Source organism: Petaurus breviceps, unplaced genomic scaffold (assembly GCF_028583685.1).
Source record: "Petaurus breviceps papuanus isolate PSGF00001 unplaced genomic scaffold, PetGlider_PUasm1.0 379, whole genome shotgun sequence".
NCBI lineage: Eukaryota > Metazoa > Chordata > Mammalia > Diprotodontia > Petauridae > Petaurus > Petaurus breviceps.
Window position 1 is genome coordinate 3249695 of NW_027186303.1, and position 17295 is coordinate 3266989.

At 52.7% G+C, this 17295-nt stretch overlaps 1 protein-coding gene across 4 annotated transcripts in view; it reads right to left on the reverse strand.

The window, feature by feature from the left end:
• SREBF2 (sterol regulatory element binding transcription factor 2) overlaps positions 1–17295 on the reverse strand; it is a 48757-nt gene that overhangs the window by 12065 nt on the left and 19397 nt on the right. For all 4 annotated transcript variants that reach the window (XM_069099410.1, XM_069099412.1, XM_069099411.1 and 1 more), the window contains 10 exons: positions 15689–16153; positions 14392–14573; positions 13920–14066; positions 13334–13558; positions 12523–12637; positions 11654–11835; positions 7355–7547; positions 6445–6626; positions 3505–3781; positions 838–1007 (listed from right to left, as the gene is read on the reverse strand). In XM_069099410.1, coding sequence (XP_068955511.1) covers positions 838–1007; positions 3505–3781; positions 6445–6626; positions 7355–7547; positions 11654–11835; positions 12523–12637; positions 13334–13558; positions 13920–14066; positions 14392–14573; positions 15689–16153 — 2138 coding nt within the window. The remainder of the gene's footprint in view (positions 1–837; positions 1008–3504; positions 3782–6444; positions 6627–7354; positions 7548–11653; positions 11836–12522; positions 12638–13333; positions 13559–13919; positions 14067–14391; positions 14574–15688; positions 16154–17295) is intronic.

Here is a 17295-nt window from a genome sequence, read left to right on the forward strand (position 1 = left end):
GCCTCAAGGGGCTCCAAGGGAAGAGAGGGGAGCCAGCCTTCCAAGGGACTCAGCTACTGGGCCTTAGCTGTCTCCTCTCCAAGAGAGGCTGCCTGTGACCCAGCAGAGTACTGAGCTCCAAGTCAGAAGGGACCCAGGATGAAGTTCCTGGTGTAACACCTAGCACGCCCCACGCCTCGTAGGGCTGCTCTGCCTCTGGGCTGTGGAAATGAGGCCTGGGGAGAGCTCTGCAGCCCCAAAGGAGCAGCCCCAGCCACTACCAAAGGCCGCAGGCTCGGTGAGGACTTCTGCTACATGACTTAACCACCCAGACGGCTTCTCAACTACCTCCTCCGTACACAGGATGCTGTGTCTCCAGAGAGGCCTCTCCTCGGCCCAGAGGTCAGAACTAGAAACAAAGGGGGATGCTACATGGGAGCCTGCCAACAAGCACCAGCAGTGACAGAGTGCTTTACAAAGACTGTTTCACCTGCCCCTCACAACCCTGCGAGGCAGGTGGTGCTACTGCCCCATTCTACAGATGAGCAAAGGCAGGCTGGCAGAGGTGAGATGCCTTGCCCAGGATCCCACAGCCAGGAAATATCTGAGGCTGGACTGGAACTCGGGTCTCCCTGATTCCAGGCCCAGGGCTCTCTCTCCTGCCCCACAGAACTGTTGCAAAGCTGACCAAGCAACCATCCCACAGATGAAGTGGCCCCCAAGCCAGGTCCAGCTCCTCCCACATAAGGCTGAGAGCAGGCTGATAGCTGTGGGGAGGAGGGCAGAGCCAGTGGCCTGACTGCACCACCCCCGCAGGCCCAGGCGCAGCCCCAGCACTGTGGCCCCCAAGGTACTCACAGCCAAGAAGCCCAGCTTGCCTCCGCAGCGGGTCTTGAGCCCCACGGCGGCCGTGAGGTGGATTTCGGCCTGGGTGCTTGGGGGGATCTTCTCCTCGGCACATTCGGCCAGATTCACGGCACACAGGGCCATGTGCAGATCGGAGCAGGCAGAGCCAGCCGGGAGCTTCCCTGCAGAAAGTGGACACCTACTTGAGAGCGAGCCACCCACACACGCCTCCAGGCCCAGCCCAGGGTGGCTCCCAGCTGTGGCCACCGAAAGCCAACAGGCAGCTTCCAAGAACACGGTGCATCACACCCCCAGAGCAGAACGGGTCTCGGGGTCTGGCCCTCCACAGGGGGCATTTCCCTCCTGTAGGAAGTCCTCACATGAGGCCTGCATGACACCTTATTGACTGCACTGCAAAGAAAGCTGCTGCCTCCATGGGCAAACTGGCCTAGGTCAGGGGTCTGAACCCAGTAACTGTTTCTTTTGTAATATCATTTAATTTATTTTCTACCTCTGAAAATATGGCCCTGGGCTTCTCCAAGGCAGGGGGTGGGGGGCGCTGGGGAAGACATCCAGCATGCAGAAAAGGCCTGGATGCACACAGAGGTTCCTGGCCAGCTCAAAATTTTTAGGATTCCCTGGTTCCTGGTCCAGCCCAGCCTACTGACATCTCCACTTAGCCAACCATTCTTTAAAATGAGCTTTAATTCACTTCAATTCAAGCCCCTAGGTTACACTGTGTTCTTGTGAAACCCCTGGGAGACTGTGAGCTCCAAGGGCAGGGACTGCCTCTGATCTTTCTTTGTACCCCCAGAGCTTGGCACAGGGCCTGGCACACAGCAGGGGTTTAATAAATGTTTACTTCCTGACAGAGGCAGCCAGAAAGAGCACGAAGTATGTGGCCATACGGCCCTGTCCATAGCTTTCATGGGATTCATCAGCTGGAAGCACGGGGATCTGAACAAAGCTAGGCTGGGGCCCAGTCCATGGTGCCCCACGGAAGGGCCCAGGAGCCAACCACACAGGGTGCTGGCCACATCTCCCCAAACACTGGGGGTTCTGGGCTGAATCATCGGGGTTGGTCCTTCACGAGCCTTTAGAAAGATCTCTGCAGGATCCTGCCTAACTGGGCCTTTGGGGGAAGTCATTCTGGGGTACAGGGACCTCAGCTGGCCTGGCTCTGCTGGAGTCCTCTGGTCCCAGCCAAATCCTTCTCTGGTCAGAGCCCTGGGCCCCTCAAGACTATCCACACTCCACCCCTGCCCCATACACTTAACCTAGAAAGGTTTGTCATAGGTCTAGGTCTAGGTATCCACCTCCATTCATACAAACCTGTCCATATATATATGAATGCACACACATACACCTGCATAATACACACACATACATAACACAAACATACACACAATCTCTTTCTCTGTCTCTTTAAAATCCTGCCCCCTAACCATGAGTTTTTCTCCAGGTTCCATCCTGGGTTCTCTTCTCTCCCACTCTCTCATCGACAAGCTCCCCTGGGAATCCCCCCCCCCAGGCATGACTCCCAAGATCTAGAAATCCAGCCCCAGAATCTTCCCTGACCTTCCACACACAACACCATCTACCTGCTGGATACCCCAAAGCCATTCTAAACTCAACCTGTATTAAACAGAACCATCATGTCTCTCCCACCCCCTACTTCTACCTTCCCAACACACCTCACACCTAGCCCCTCCTCTGGCTCTCCTAGCCGCCCCCTCCAAGGTCCTGGCCCTTGTCGCCTCTACCCTAGATCACTGCTGCAGCCTCCTGGCTGGCCTCCCTGCCTCCAGGCTCCCCACACCTGGCTACTAAAGGCATTTTCCGGAAGCACAGATCTAACCAAGTCATTCCCCTCCCTATTGCCTCCTGGATCCAAACACATCAACTCCTCTGGGCCCGGCCCCACCTCCCAGCCTCACCGGACCTCCCCTCCCCTCCTGCACTCCATGCTTCCATGTGACGCCCCACTTTCCACTTCAGAGACTTTGCCTGGACTGTTCTCATGTCGGAATGCCCTCCCTCCCCACTTCCGCCTCCACAATTCTCTCTTCCTTGGACCCCCATCATGAACCACCATCCATGTGACACTTGTCCTGACCTCCTCCTTCAAAACTACCATATACTGAACTGCTCTGTACATGTTTGTGTTTTTAACACAAAATTTGCTATAAAACCTAATACATCATGTCAATGTGTATCTGCTCTCTCATCCAAGAGAAGAGTAGAATGATTTCATCCCTTGTATTCAGACACACAGGGCCCAGCACACAGCAGGTACTCAACATATGCCCCTGGCTGGATGGCGCGTCCCCACAAGCACAGGCCCAGACCACATGAACCAAACTCAGCAGCGGCAGCCTCAATCTTGCAGAAGGGGCAGGAGAAGGCTACAATGCAGTGTCATCTAACCAAGGGTCAGAGGCTGCCTCTACCCACAAAGGCTAAGGCAAGGCTGGGAGGCAACAAGCAAGACAGGAGAAAACTTCAAAAACCAACCCTGGCTGAGCCCAGAGCGCTCTGGTAGCAGGAGAGGGGCAGGGGGGGAGCAGGCAGAGGGCAGGAGGCTTTCCACCCCAAGCTATAAGCAGGACAAAGGGTGGCAGCAGAGCTAAGATGGAGAACTGCCCAGCTCCAGCCCAGCCCCTACTGCTTCTGCCTGACCTGTGATGTGCAGCTGATGAAGCTTGTGGTAGGCCAATGCAGCGTCCCGAGCGCTGGTCTTGGCCTCGTCTTCAAAGCCACCAGCGGCCACAGCTGCCCGGCGGCGCCGCTGCGAGACCTTCTTCAGCAGCCAACGCACCAGCCTCAGTTTCTGCAGGCTGTATCGGATCACATTCCAGGAGAGGCTGCAGGCCAGGTCCAGGTGGGAGGTGGGCAGTGTGCGGCCCAGGACAGACAGGCACGTCTGCAGGTTAGAGGCTGCTGCAGCGAAATCCCCCTGGCAAAGAAGAGAAGACAAGACAATACTGCCATCCTTACTTTTCCCTTGGTGTTCCTAAAATCCTATTAGACTAAAAGACCAATGGCAGAACTGCCCGGTGTGCTCCCCTCGCCCCCCGTAGAGGTAAGGAGAGGATAACACACCAAGGCGGCTTCCTCGCTAACAGGGTCACTGGGCACATCAGGGAAACACCACACCGTGCTCTGTCTCAGCTTCAGGAGAGCCAGGAAGAGAATGCAGGCTGGAGGGCAGGCCGGTGTGGCGGACTCACAAAAGAACAATCACACTCTCCTCAGGGACCACAGGGGAAGAAACGTTTTTGTCCTTGAGACCCCACGACTGAAAACAGTGCCAGGCCAACAGCAAGTATCTAATCAACATGCACTGGATTTGTTGGAGCCATGTTCTGGATTGTTAATGGCATGGATGAAGACACTGGTTATCCAATTTATGGCTGACATGAGAGAGGACAGAATCACACCCCACACAGAACAAATGAATAAAGGGATGAACTAAAGGAAAGTGTCAGGCTGAAACCAACATGATAAAATAAAGACTGAGACAAATATGAAATCCTGCAAAGTCCAAAAACATCAACTACCCAAGCACAGAGTGGAGGGGATCTGGCTGAGCAGATGCTCACATGCTTCTGGCAAGAGGGACTCCATCCATCTGAGGATCAGCCCCGAGGCAGCTTAGCGCAGTATATGGGGTGCTGGGTTTGGAATCAAGACCTAGTTTGACCCAGGGCCAAAAGGTGGGGATTTGCAGGGATGTAGATCATGGCTCCATTGATAAAAGAGCTTTCTAAGAAATGGATTCTGAGAAATCCAGGAAGACTTATACAAACCGATGCAGGGGACAGTGAGCAGAACCAGGACAACAATGACAATAACAGTGTAAAGACAAGACTTAGAATCTCTGATCAATACAATAACCAAAACCAAGACTCCACAGGACCAATTATGAGGCAAGCAACCCTCCTCCTTCCTAACAGAGGAGAGAAGGGCTCAAGATGAAGGAGACATATTTCTTGGACACAGCCAAAAGTGGGATTTTGTTTTGGTTGATTATGCATGTAATAAATATAAGCTTTTTTCCTTTTTTTTTTTTTGAAATGGGGTACAGGTAGGATAGAAAGAAAATAGATTTTTAGTTGAAAAAAATTTTTTAATTTAACTAAAAGAAAAAAAACCTTTCTTATAAACTCAGTGAGAATTGTCCAACAATGAAATAGGTTGCCTAATTAGGTAGTAAGCTCTCCATTACTGTGGGATATCTAAGGTTGGACACTTGGGAGGGATTTGGTACTGGGAAAGGGGAGTCAGTCTAGAATAACTCTGTTATTACCTCAGGGCTCCAAGACAAGCAAGCCCCTGCCACCTAACTGGAGATTCACAAAAGGACAATCATATTTCACTCAGGGACCACTGGAAGGAAGGATGACGAGATGGATATGTAATCTGAGAAGAAATATGGATCACCAATGGTCCTGACTCCAAGACTTGAGAACCTGCACCCTCCCTGATCTCCTCAGATCAGGGCCCAGGTCCCTGCAATTTCAAAGACTGAGTCTTGAGACCTAAACTCTGGCTGCAAAACTGGAAACAAAGGGGGAGATGTTTCACTCCATTAATGCAGCAGAATTTTATTGTGGCAAAAGAAATTACAAAAGTTTGAGAGAAAACTTAGAAGCCTGGCATGAACTGAAGCAGAGAGGTGAGAAAGCCCTGGAGAACCACGGGGCCAACGACATATAGAGGAAAGCTGGAAGAGCTCAGATCAAAGCAGTGAGGAAACTGCATCCAGACCACCGAGTGTGAGGCTCAGAAAGGAGGGTCGAGAGCAGCCAGCTGTGGATTTACTGGATGTGGCTGTACTTCTCACAAGGGAGGGCTTGACTTTTCTTTTGGGAGGGAGGGAGAAGAGTTGAGGGTTAGTGATAAGGACTGGTACTGTGGTTTTAATGGAGTACAAGGGAACTTCCAGGTACAGAAAGCCCCTCCACCAATGCAATTTAATACCACCTTTGAAACTTCAGAGTCTCAGACCAGTCTCGTGACCAGAGCAGTGAGAGGCAAAAGAAGTGGACCCTAGGTCTTTCTGGCTTTGGGGCCAGTTCTGCCTCTGGGTTCATAATGACACTAAGAAAGTAAACCACAAAATATCAACAGAAGGGAGCAGAAGGAGGCACCCCCAGGACAGAAACGAGTCCAGTGATACTGGAACTACCACCAGGACAGAGTGGATCCCACATATAAATGATGCAGTTCAGACATGGCAGAATTTCATACACAACTCCCTTATCTGTGTTCTTGGCATACGGAATTCAAGTTCATTGATTTTTATATTAATACTTGAACAAGAAAATTAAAAAAAAAATTCTAGCCACCTGTGATACGACCTTAGGCTGCTCCTTCCCCCATCTCGAGAAGGAACCGGGTGAGCTCTGCTCATGAACTAATGGGGACAGAAAGGGGCAGTCTGAGCTGGTCCCAGAGAGAATTCCATCCCTGGGGGCCCAGACCTGAAGTGCCCTCTACCACAGGCTCTGACGCTTAGTCTTGGCCTGGAGCTTTGAGAGGCCAGAGGAGAGATGTGATCCTGTAACTGTAAAAGGCCCTCAAGAGGCCTTGGAGCCAAGGAGGGGGATAACGCACCCTGGCCAGGTCCAGGTCGGCCTGCTTGCGATGGCGCCAGAATGTGACTGAGGTTCGCGAGTGCATCCGGATAACGGGCTCCCCATGCACCAGCAGCTTGATGAAGACGCTTAGGACAATCGTGCCATTTAAGAACCATAGGAGGAGGGTTGGGAACATCCAGTCAAACCAGCCGCCAGCACCTAGGGAGTGAGAGTGGAGAAAGGGGCCTTGACTCCAGAGACAAAAACCTGGCAAACTGAGGCCCGGCTGCACCTAGACAGGGAAAGCCCAGCTTGAGAGCAGAAGCTCATCAAAGACTACCAGAATGAGCCTCCCCACCTTGAGAGAGGAGGAAATTGAGGCCCAGAGAAAAGTAGTGAATCTCCCAAGCTACAGAGGTGAGAATCAGACCTGGGGCCTCTGACTCCACCATTGGGAATCTCCAGACTGGCCAAGGAGAAACGCAAACCAGGACAGAGCTCACCCCACCATGGGCCCCTCTGGGAGAATCAGGTTGGGAATGAGCAAAGCTACTGTATGAAACAAAAACCACCACCTAACAGCCTGGGAGAGAAAGGGACCAAATGTTCACAGCTGTAACACCAACTCTACAACTCCAGCACTGGGGGGAAATTCTTTGTCTGCCCCACACTGTCCTCTCTCTAATGCCCAGCCCGAGGGGGTCAGGTTTCTAGCTCTCACCAGGCCAACATGGAAAGTGGAGAAAGAGGAGCCCGCCATCACCTGAGACCCCACAAGTTCTTCCTGCCCTGGGGCTCTTGCTTATCACCTCCTCATGGAGACATATAGCCAGGCCTTGCCAGCACTGCTTCTGTGACCACTGTCAGTCAAGGCCTCGCCCACAAACAGAAGGTTGAAAACAGTGCTCTCATGAGGGGAGGGGCAGCTCCTCTGGGCAGTATCCCACCTGAATCAAAGGAAAGGATGCTTCTGCTGGAGCCCCCAGTGCCCGGCTGGCCAGAGCTGTGGGCCCCTCCCCATTCCAGCAGCGACGTCAGAGGGTTGAAGGAGAGACACAGACACGTGAGCATGCAGAGCAGGATCCGAGAGCGGTCCACCATGCCCAGAGCCACCGGCGGAGAGTCAGGCTCATCTTTGACCTTCAACACAGACAAAGGAGGCCGGGAAGAAACCACAACAAGGTCAAGTCCCAAACCCAGTCAGAGCCTCTGTAACACGACCTGATGTCGCCTGGTGTCCTAGCAACGTCCTTCATGTGAGCATGTCCTGATGTTTGTAGTGCAGTCAATGGTAACAGCTCAGATTTCTAAAGTATCTTGTGTACCTGGTCTGTAAACCTCAGAGCCCTCCAGAAACGTGAGCTGTCCTAGATGTAGACAAAAACCCTGTGGGACAAGACTTCCCTCCGAGGGCAGCCTCCAAGCTCAGGGCACGGCCTGCTCCCTGAATACCACTGCACTTTATATACCAGCGACGCACAAGAGAGACAAGAAGTACTCACACCAGGGGAGGGCAAAGTCAGGAAGACTTCCAGCAAGCCCGGCCCTCTGCCCAAACACTAAATATCCTTCATCTCCCACCTCCACCTCACCTAGGGCCAAGCCAAAATGTCACTTCCCCAGCAACTCCAAACCTGCTGCCATGTACAAGTGTGTAAGGACACCTCAACCCTTCTTTCTAACTCGGGCTCCCCTTGGGGCTCATTTCCCCCATTAGAATGTAAGCTCCGTGAAAGCAGGAACAATCTCACTTTTCCTGTATTTGTATTGTCAGTGCCCAGAACACTGTAAGAACTTAGATTCTTTCTCTTTCCATCCACCCACCCACCCATCCACCCATCCATCCATCCACCCATCCACCCATCCATCCATCCATCCATCCATCCATCCATCCATCCACCCACCCACCCATCCACACATGTATCTCCCTCCATGGATCTCTATCATCCACCCCACTCTGGCCATCCATCTGTCCACCTTTCTTTCCTGCTTTCTTCTTTCCTTTCCTTTCTTTCATTCACTTCCCAAGAACAGAGAGAAAAGAAGCCCCCAGGTCTGTGCAGGAGTCTTTGGCAGCCCAGGCGGGGGCCCTAGATCCCTGTGCAGGGCAGCTCGGCTCGAACATGAGCTTCTCCCTCCCAGACCCTGGCTCTGGGTTTGTGTGGGTGTTTTTTAGCCTAAGTGCTTCGTTTAAGTCATGTTTCAATCTGTTTCTCCAAAACACAGTGGATAGTGATAAGTTCGAAGCTCAAGAGGCTCATTTCCGACATTTACTGGCCATGTCACTGGATGACTCAGGCCCTATTTTCTCATCTGTAAAACAGGGTTAGTTGTTCTCAGGTTGCCCATGCCCTCACAGGGTCTTTGGGAGGAATGCAGTCTGCCCCTGAAAGTGCTAAATAAAAGTAAGCTATGCTTTTTATAAGGATGACAAGGCTGACCTGGGGATGATCTGGGCCCTGTGGACTGCACACCCCATACTTCCAGGTCTTAACAGATAATCCTCACAAATTGCTATGGTCAAATAAAGAAGCCAGAGCCCCATCATCAAGGGCCATGCTGGCTACCAAACACCAGCTGCATGGTCCACACCCCTGTAATGAGAATGGGAATAGACCTCGGGGGGAGTCTGAAGACCTCCCCTGCTTTGAAAGTAAACTCCATCCCCTAATAAGCTGAATGTAATCACATGGAGCCTGTGATGGAGGGAATTTGCTGAAGGGTAGAGCAGAGCCCACAGGAAGCTTCCCTGCTGTGAAGATAAACTCTGCCCCCTGATAGGATGAATGTAGTCACATAGAGCCTGTGGTGGGAGGAGTTTGTTGAAGGGAAGCAGAGCCCACAGGAAGCTGGGAGTCAGAGTTAGACTAGACCCCTGGGGTAGAGGATGCTCACGCAAGGAGTCAGATAAGCTCATGAGTAGATATTGATATTGTATTAGTTTGTGGGAAAGTTGAAGGATGTTGTGGCTCTCAGCGTTATTATGGCTTCTGAATATCTTTGGTACTATGATGGAATTTGGCTTACTGGTTTTGAGATTCAGTTTTCTGGTGTCTAAATAAATGCTTCAGTTCTATCCTCTATCTGGAGAATTTGGTATATTTTGCAATCTCACATCTTGTGATATTTATAGTCACAGTCTTTATCGTGATCGTGGGCACTATAAATATTGCACTGGTGCTACAACCCCACAGATGGATACTAGAGGCCTTTCCAAACTCACCCCACCCACATTGTCCTGTCATCACAACTTTCAAGGTCCCTTTGGTACTAGGTGGAGGCAGAGGCTGACCCAAATTAAAATAAAACACTTTTCTCTCCATTGTGCATTTGGAAAAACTCAAGTTGGGAGGGAAGGATGTGGTTGGCCTCAAGCCACCTAGAGGGGAGCTGAAATGGGGGCCCAGGCCTTCTGAGCCAAGACCTCTCAGTGAAGGGCTTTCAATATTTTACAGCCTATGAAATCCCTTCAAAGATTACCTTTATTTCTCAGAATCCTTGTTGAAGCAACTTACAGGGCTTATTTTAAGAAAAAAAGCATTTTTTAAAAAACCCCAATTTGCCTAGTTATATTGTATTTAATGAGATTTCTGTGCCCAACCTCAAAAGAATTATTTTGTTAAAAAATGTTCTAAAGGGAAATTGAAGAAATTTGAAATGCTAACTTAGCTGCCATTATCCCAATGTAGTCTGAGCCCCTGGGGAGCCCCTCTGATGACACCAAAAGACAGCCCAATAACAATCTCCCTCCTTCTAAGTCATTCCATTCAGCCAAATGTTTTCTATTAGATTGCAAACTGGATTGGCAAGGCCCATTACTGATTATCCAGAGGCCTAAAGGAGGCCCATCTCCCTTGCCTGCCCACCAGGGAAGCATTCTGCCCCTCCAGCTTCCCTGGGCTCCCCAATGGCCAGCATATCCCTGCTTCCTCTGTGGAACACTTAATCCACCAGACAAGCCCTTTAGCCAGACCTGGCAAAGCCCTGGAGATCACGGCCTCTTTTCTCTCTTCTCCCCCAAAGATGTGACTTATCTTAGGGGACCATAGACAGAGCCAGAAAGGATGCCCCATGCTTTAGAAAGAAGGGGCTGGAGGCCCAGAGGGGAAGAGATGGAACAGAGCAGAGGAAACCTGGTCTTCTGGCTCCAAACACAAGGCTGCCCTCATGCCCTGCAAGAGTCACTCTTGAGCACATCCTGCAATGCCAACAGCCCCCTGGGCATCCTAAAGGCTAAGACAGACCTTGCCCTCCCACCCCTCCAGCCCTGGCCCTATGGAGGGCACTCTCCTATGATGTGTGCCCAGCCTGTCAGCCAGGCTTGCATCACCTTCAGCTGCACACTTCCCCAGGCTTGTCTTTACCTTCCCCCATCCCTTGTCTACACTCCCTTTTCAGCTGCTGCCCAGGCCCCTGTCACCCACAGCTGCTTTCCAATGCTCCCTCTGTACTTCCCCAGGCTTGTCTCTACCTTCCCTCATCTCATCTACATCCTGTTCTCAGAAGTCACATGGCCATAAGCCTAATCCAGACCCCTACCACCTCTGGAGTGTGCACCTGCAGCCATGGCCTTCCCAAGGCCTTGGCCGCCAAGGAGATTTCCCTAATGTAGAACTCTGCCCTAGTGCCACTCACCACTCACTCAGTTCCAGGCACTGCTTGTTACCACCTGTACCAAACTGGAACTCCTGTCTGTCCAGCACATAAAGCTCCTCCTAACCTGTTTCCTTTCTACCTTTCAAGCCTTCTTATGCCTACCGCTGTCCTCCACAAACTCTACAATCCAGAGATGCTGCTGGTCTATTTCCAGTTGCTTGAACATGACTGCATCTCTGGGGTCTCCAAGCCTTTCCCTAAGGCCTTTCCCTTTCCAACCCTTTCCCCAGGCCCCCTGCCTGGCAAAGCCCTCCCTGCTTACCTCTGCCCCTTAACTGCCCTAGATTCCTTCCAGACTCAGCTCCACCCACATGCTGCAGGAGCCTCCCCCTCAGAGGCTTTTGTGTCTACTCTAGGTGTCCTATACAGGGGCAACTGTTTGCATGATGTCTCCTCCTTAGAACATGGATGCCTGGAAGATGAGGGGCACACTCCCTGCCTTTTTCTGTACCCCCAGCCCTTAGCGCAGCACTTGGCTCCTTCAATGGGTGACCTCACCAACATTCTTATTATTCACTCTCTCTCCCTCCCTTCTTCCCTCCCGGCCCCCTACTGGGGTTTGGAGACACTTTCAAGAAGACTTGTGTTACCTTAGCATCATCTAACAAAGGACTGCCTGGCTCTGAATCGATGGAATAAGGGGAGAAGCCTGCCTGGGACCCTGAATCAGAGGAGGGGGGAGACATCAACAGCACGTTCTGGTTGAAGTCGTCCATCTTCATGTCGATATCGGTGTCCACCAGGCTGCCCAGATCAATGCCCTTCAGGAGTTCTGCGGGGAGAAGCAGAGCTGGGCAATGAGCAGCGTGCTCCTCTGATCTCGTGCCCCTGAGCCAGAGGCTCCCCTCACTGCTCAGACTCGATGGGCACCAGCATGGGGTCCTCTGCCTCACAAGCACTGGATAAGCAGAAACACAGAGCCAGAAGGGGCTCCAGGGTTTCCCAGGCCTCCCCACTAGGAAGACCTTCTACATCATCCCAGACCCACAGTCATCCAACCTCTACTAGAGGGCCCTAGGGAGGCCACTGGCTCCCCCATCTCTCAGCTCTACAACTCCACTCACTCTCCTGTCTAGCCCTCTGGGGCCAAGCAGAAAAAGCTACTAGGGGTGGGGGATTGGAGGGGGTCTTTTAGTAAAGATCAGTATTACATGTTTCTTGATTAGCAAAAGTCTGCCTAATCTCCCTCCCCCAGCCCTTCCACTAAGACAGAAAGAAAAACAAAACCCCTGTTATAATCAGAGTCAAGCAAAACAGATGTTCACCTGGGCCAGGCTCTTCTGGCCCTGTCACCGGCTGCTGAGCCTCTAGGCCCCTCCTCAGAACCTTGTCTTTAACATACTGGACAGCAAAGGGGGTTGAAAGAATGAAAGGCCCTGCCCCTGCCAGGCAGAAGCCCCTTGCACAGGCTAGGCCTCTGCCTTCACGCTCCCTGGAGCAGGACAGAGGCCTCACTTACTGGTTTTCTGATTGGCCAGCTTCAGCACCATGTTCTCCTGCCGCAGCTTGTGATTGGCCTGCTGCAGGTACTTAATGTAATCGATGGCCTTCCTCAGCACCCCGGACTTGTGCATCTGCAGCGAGGGGACACAGAGGGCAGTGAGGAGCTGGCCCACAGAGAGGGCAGGGCAGAGCTGTGTCTCAGGACAAAGGACCAGCGCCCAGATGGGGCATCTGGGGACCTTTATCATTCCGGGGCTACAATTCTGAAAAGTACCTTCTCCTACAAAGGAGGAGATCCTCGTACCAGAATGGGAAGGGCCTTCAGAGGTCATGAGACAGGCCCAGGGAGGAGAAGTGACTTGTCCAAGGTCAGGCAGCAGGGGCAGAGCTGGGATTTGACCCCAGGTCCCCTCAGACTCTAAATCTGGGGCTCCTTGCCCTATACTAGACATGCTGTTTTCTCAGAGCACAAGCTTTCCTGATTCCTAAGAAACTTCATTTAAGAATCAAAAATGTAGATCAGCTAAATCATATGAAGCAAATCCTGCATCTTTCCTACAGGTGCCCATGCCACAGGCAGTGAGTGAGGGGCCTTTGTGTGGGCTGTCCAGAGCCCAGCCAGCCTGAAGGCTTGCCCCTTGTGAGCAACAGGCATCTTTGCCTGAAGCCCCCAGAGACACAGGCCATCCAACTGCTCGGCTCTGGACATTGCTATCAACACACTGACAGCGCTGATCAAAGGGCTGGGCACAGCTCAGCTCAGCTCCCTGAGCTACACAGTTGGGGCAGAAGGACAGCATCCTGAAGCACCCCAGGATTAGCCATACCTTGGCATCTGTCCCCATGACCAGGTCCTTGAGCTCAATGATCTTGTCATTGATGGATGATCGATAACGCTTCTCAATGATGTTGTGGGTAGTCCTTCTCTCCCCTTCCTTGGGGGGCTCCGGCTGCTTGACACCCCCGGGAACTTGTTTGATGGGCATCTTTTCCTGCCCCACCATCACAGGCATGGTGGTAAGAATTGTCCCGCTGCCACCACTAACCAGGGTCTAAGACACAGGAAAGATGAAGTCAGGCCTCCGGCAGTACAGCACAAGCCCCAAGGACCTGGCACTGAGGGTGAACCCTTCTGCTCTTGACCCCTGAAGGCAACCAGGGACCACTACCGTTCATTTCCTCCTTTCACCCCCTCCTAGAGTCCCCTTAGCTCAGGGAGTGATAGACATACCTGTGAAATGCCCAATGGCCCCCAAGGGGCCCTCTACAGGGATCCCATTGATCCTACCCCCACTGTGTGGAAAGAGGCCCCAGGCCAGGGGACCCTAGATTCAGAGACAGGAGGGTCATCTCGGAGAAGGGACAAGGCTGGTAGAGCCGACCTCTGAAGACAAGCACAGGAAAGGCACTTACGGGGACTTGGAGGGCCGTGGTCTGAATGGGTGTGGTGAGAGCTGTGAGGGCCGGGTTCTGCACTGCCGCCATGACCGGGCTACCATCCGTTTTCAGTGTAGTCAAGACAAGCGAGTCGGTCTTAATGATCTGAGGCTGCACCAGGACCTGCACAGGGAAGAAATACAAGGAGGATGAGGCCAGAGGGGGCCTTTCTGCTCCTGGCCTTCAGCTCAGAACCAGGCAGAACACATCGGGGTGGGAAAGGGGCATCCTACTGGGTTGACGATAAACTAGCCCATCTTTGTCTCCATAGAGCCAAGCACACAGTGGGTGTTTAATAAATGCCTGCTTGTTGACTCGGCTGTGCCCAGTTTCCCTGACTCCATCCCTACCCCCATACTGCTCCATGCACACTTCCTTAGGGGACTCAGGACTAGTTGAGAGGCTCCCCTAATCCAGCCCCACCCCAACACCCTCATGGAGCACTTACTGGAACCTGCTGAACCTGAGGAGCAGCCACTGTCTGCACAGTGGCTGGCGCCAGGGTCTGAATCGTGCCATTGGCAGCCTGTGTCAGCACCCTCTGGGCTTGCACCGTCTGCACCTGCTGCTGGATGGTGACTGGCTGCACCTGGGAGGATGTCACCAGGCTCGGCACCTGAGGCTGGAGGACTTGGGGAAGACAAAAGAGAAACATGAAGGAAATGTGAGCGCCGTCAGCAGAGGATGGAGCTTGCCAGCATGCTGCCAGTGAGCTCCCTGGCCAACATCACAGGAGTGCCCTACAAGGAACGCATGCACTCCAAAGGGTTACTACAGACACTTTTATTGCTGTGGCCTCACTACTGGGTCTGATAGGTTAATCCTCTGCTTCCAGGATGGAGGGAGAACACTCCAGCTCTTAGGGCCCCTTCTGGACCCCAGGAGGCTCTTCCCAGACCTTCTGAGCCAGTCCTAATACTACTTCACAGCTCCGAACTCCCCACTGGTCAGGAGAAAAGTCTGAAAGGATGGAGGGAAGGCTTTTCCTGAGTGGGACAAAGTGCAAATGGTTAGGAGCAAGGAAATCCCCTGTCAGTCATGCCCTCTCTGGGCCTCAGTTTCTTCTTTTGTCAAATGATGGCCCTCAATCTATAGTCCCAGGGCTGGCTGCTCAGACTGATTGAGGCACAGAATCACAGGCCTTCCAGGCCTTTCACCTGGCAGAGGAGAAGGAGGCTCTGGGCCTCGACCCTCAGTTTGGAGCTGGGCTCTTCCCCCTCTCCTGCCTCTTGCCATCACCAGGAGATTCTGAGTGTCCCTGCCCCCAGACACTCATCTGTCATTAAATGCAGTGGAAGCCAGGAGGAGTCCAGAGTCAGGGAACAGGTGATTTCAGTTCTGGCTCTGACTCTTGCTGGCCCCGTGTGACCCTGGAAAGTCACCTCCCTTATCTGGGGTCTGGTCTCCCCCTCAACAGAATAGGACAGAAAAGCACCAATTGTGGCTCCCACCATGCCAAAAACTGTGCTCCCCACACGAGGTATGATAGGTGTGTGTGAAAAGTCCTGCCTTCTGAGAGCTCCTGTTCCAATAGGGCCGATCCAGGAGGGTCATCTCTGCAGCAGCCCCCAAAGGTTGTAACTACAGACAATGAGGGACACTCTGGGGAGCCTGTGAACTTGTTTGGGAATTGCTGGTTGGGTAAAAATACAATGACTGCATTCCATGGGAGTGGGACTGACCACCCTGCCCCTGCCCAAAGGGGCTGGCTGCCAGCTGCCTTGTCAGCGCCTTCTCTGAATTACCTTGGAAGCTGGTGGCCGAGTTCTGGTACAGGAGGGGCTGCTGGATGATCCTGGTCTGGGGGGCCGTGCTGAAGGTCGGGGTGATCATCACTGTCTGCTGCTGCAGCTGGGGCTGGAGCTGTGGCTGCAGGCGGGGCTGGAGTAGGGGCGCAGGCCGAGGAGGGGTGGACACCGGGGCAGGGGGGGCTTTAATCTGTACAGGAGGAGTCTGAGGGAAGGACGCTGCCGCCGCCCCTGCTGTCGATGCTGCCGCTGTCACCGCCACCATGGGCGCCTGGCTGTAGGGCCTCGACGAGGGGCTCTCCGAGGTGCCCCCGATGCTGGCATTGGCACCAGTGTTGGTGCTGGCATTGGTACTGGTGCCTGGATTGTTCCCGTTGCCTCCTGGGAAAGCGCTGCTACAAAGCTGATCAGAGAAGAGGTCTGAGAACTCTCCCACTTGGCTGCTGACAAACTGCAGCATCTCTGCAAACAAAACAGAAGCCATGTTTGGTGCAGCCCCCAACAGCTAGAAACAGAGGCATGGGGGTAAAACAGTCACTTTCCCAAAGACACACAATGGGTCAGTGGACACAGCATCAGGCCTGGTGTCAGGAAGACCTGAGCTCAAATTCAGTCTTAGGCACTTGCCAGCTGGGTGGTCCTAGGCAATTCCCTTACCCACTGCCTGCCTCAGTTTCCCCATCTATAAAATGGAGATCATAATAGCACCTCCCTCCCAGGGTTGTTGTGAGGATCAAATCAGATCATAATTGTAAAGCACTAAGCACATGGCCTGGTGCACACTAAGTCTTATTACATAAATGTCAACTATAATTATTGTTATTACTCACTCAAACATCAGGGGAGGACAACTGCAGTGCCCTGAAACAATAGAACATTCACAAGCTAAGAGCTAGAAGGGCCCTTACCCAGTCCAAACCCCTCACTTTAGAAGGGAAACTGAGGCCCAGAATGGGACCTGCCCAAGGGGTCACAGCTCCTCAGCCGGGGGCAAGGCAGCCAGGCAGAGGGATAGTAATGACTGCCCTCCAGCAGAATGGGCCTATGCACTGGGTACTTGACAAAATGTGGATCTAGGCAGGTCATTAAACTCTAGGAGAAGTTTTCTCATCTGTAAAATGGGGATAATAAGCCCAACATAGCCCCAACTTGGAATTACTCTAAGAGAATTGCTTCAGACACCTTAAAGGAATTCATTATTATGATAAATAAGCCACATTGATTCTCTGAGCTTATTTGCCCAGGGAGCCAAGGTGTCCTTCCCCCAGTATCTGGCTCCTTCCCTGCCCTCCCAGGCCATTCCCCACATCAAACCTGGAGCCTCAGCTCCAAGCTGTCCAAGCTCTAAGATCCCACCTCTCCTGTGCTCTGTCCCTGGGATCCCTGGGCCCAAAGTGCCCACCTTTCACCTCTTCCCCCTCCTCATACAGCAGATATCTGCAAACTGGGCTCCTAGAAAAGCAGCTGCAGTCCCCCCCCCCAATTAAGTCAGGTTCCCCAAGAACATATCATGAATTCACCAGATGAGTGCTCATCACCCCCACAACCAAGACAGGCCTACACAGTTCCTGTCTAGAGGTGCCTCATTTTTGATGGGGGGGGGG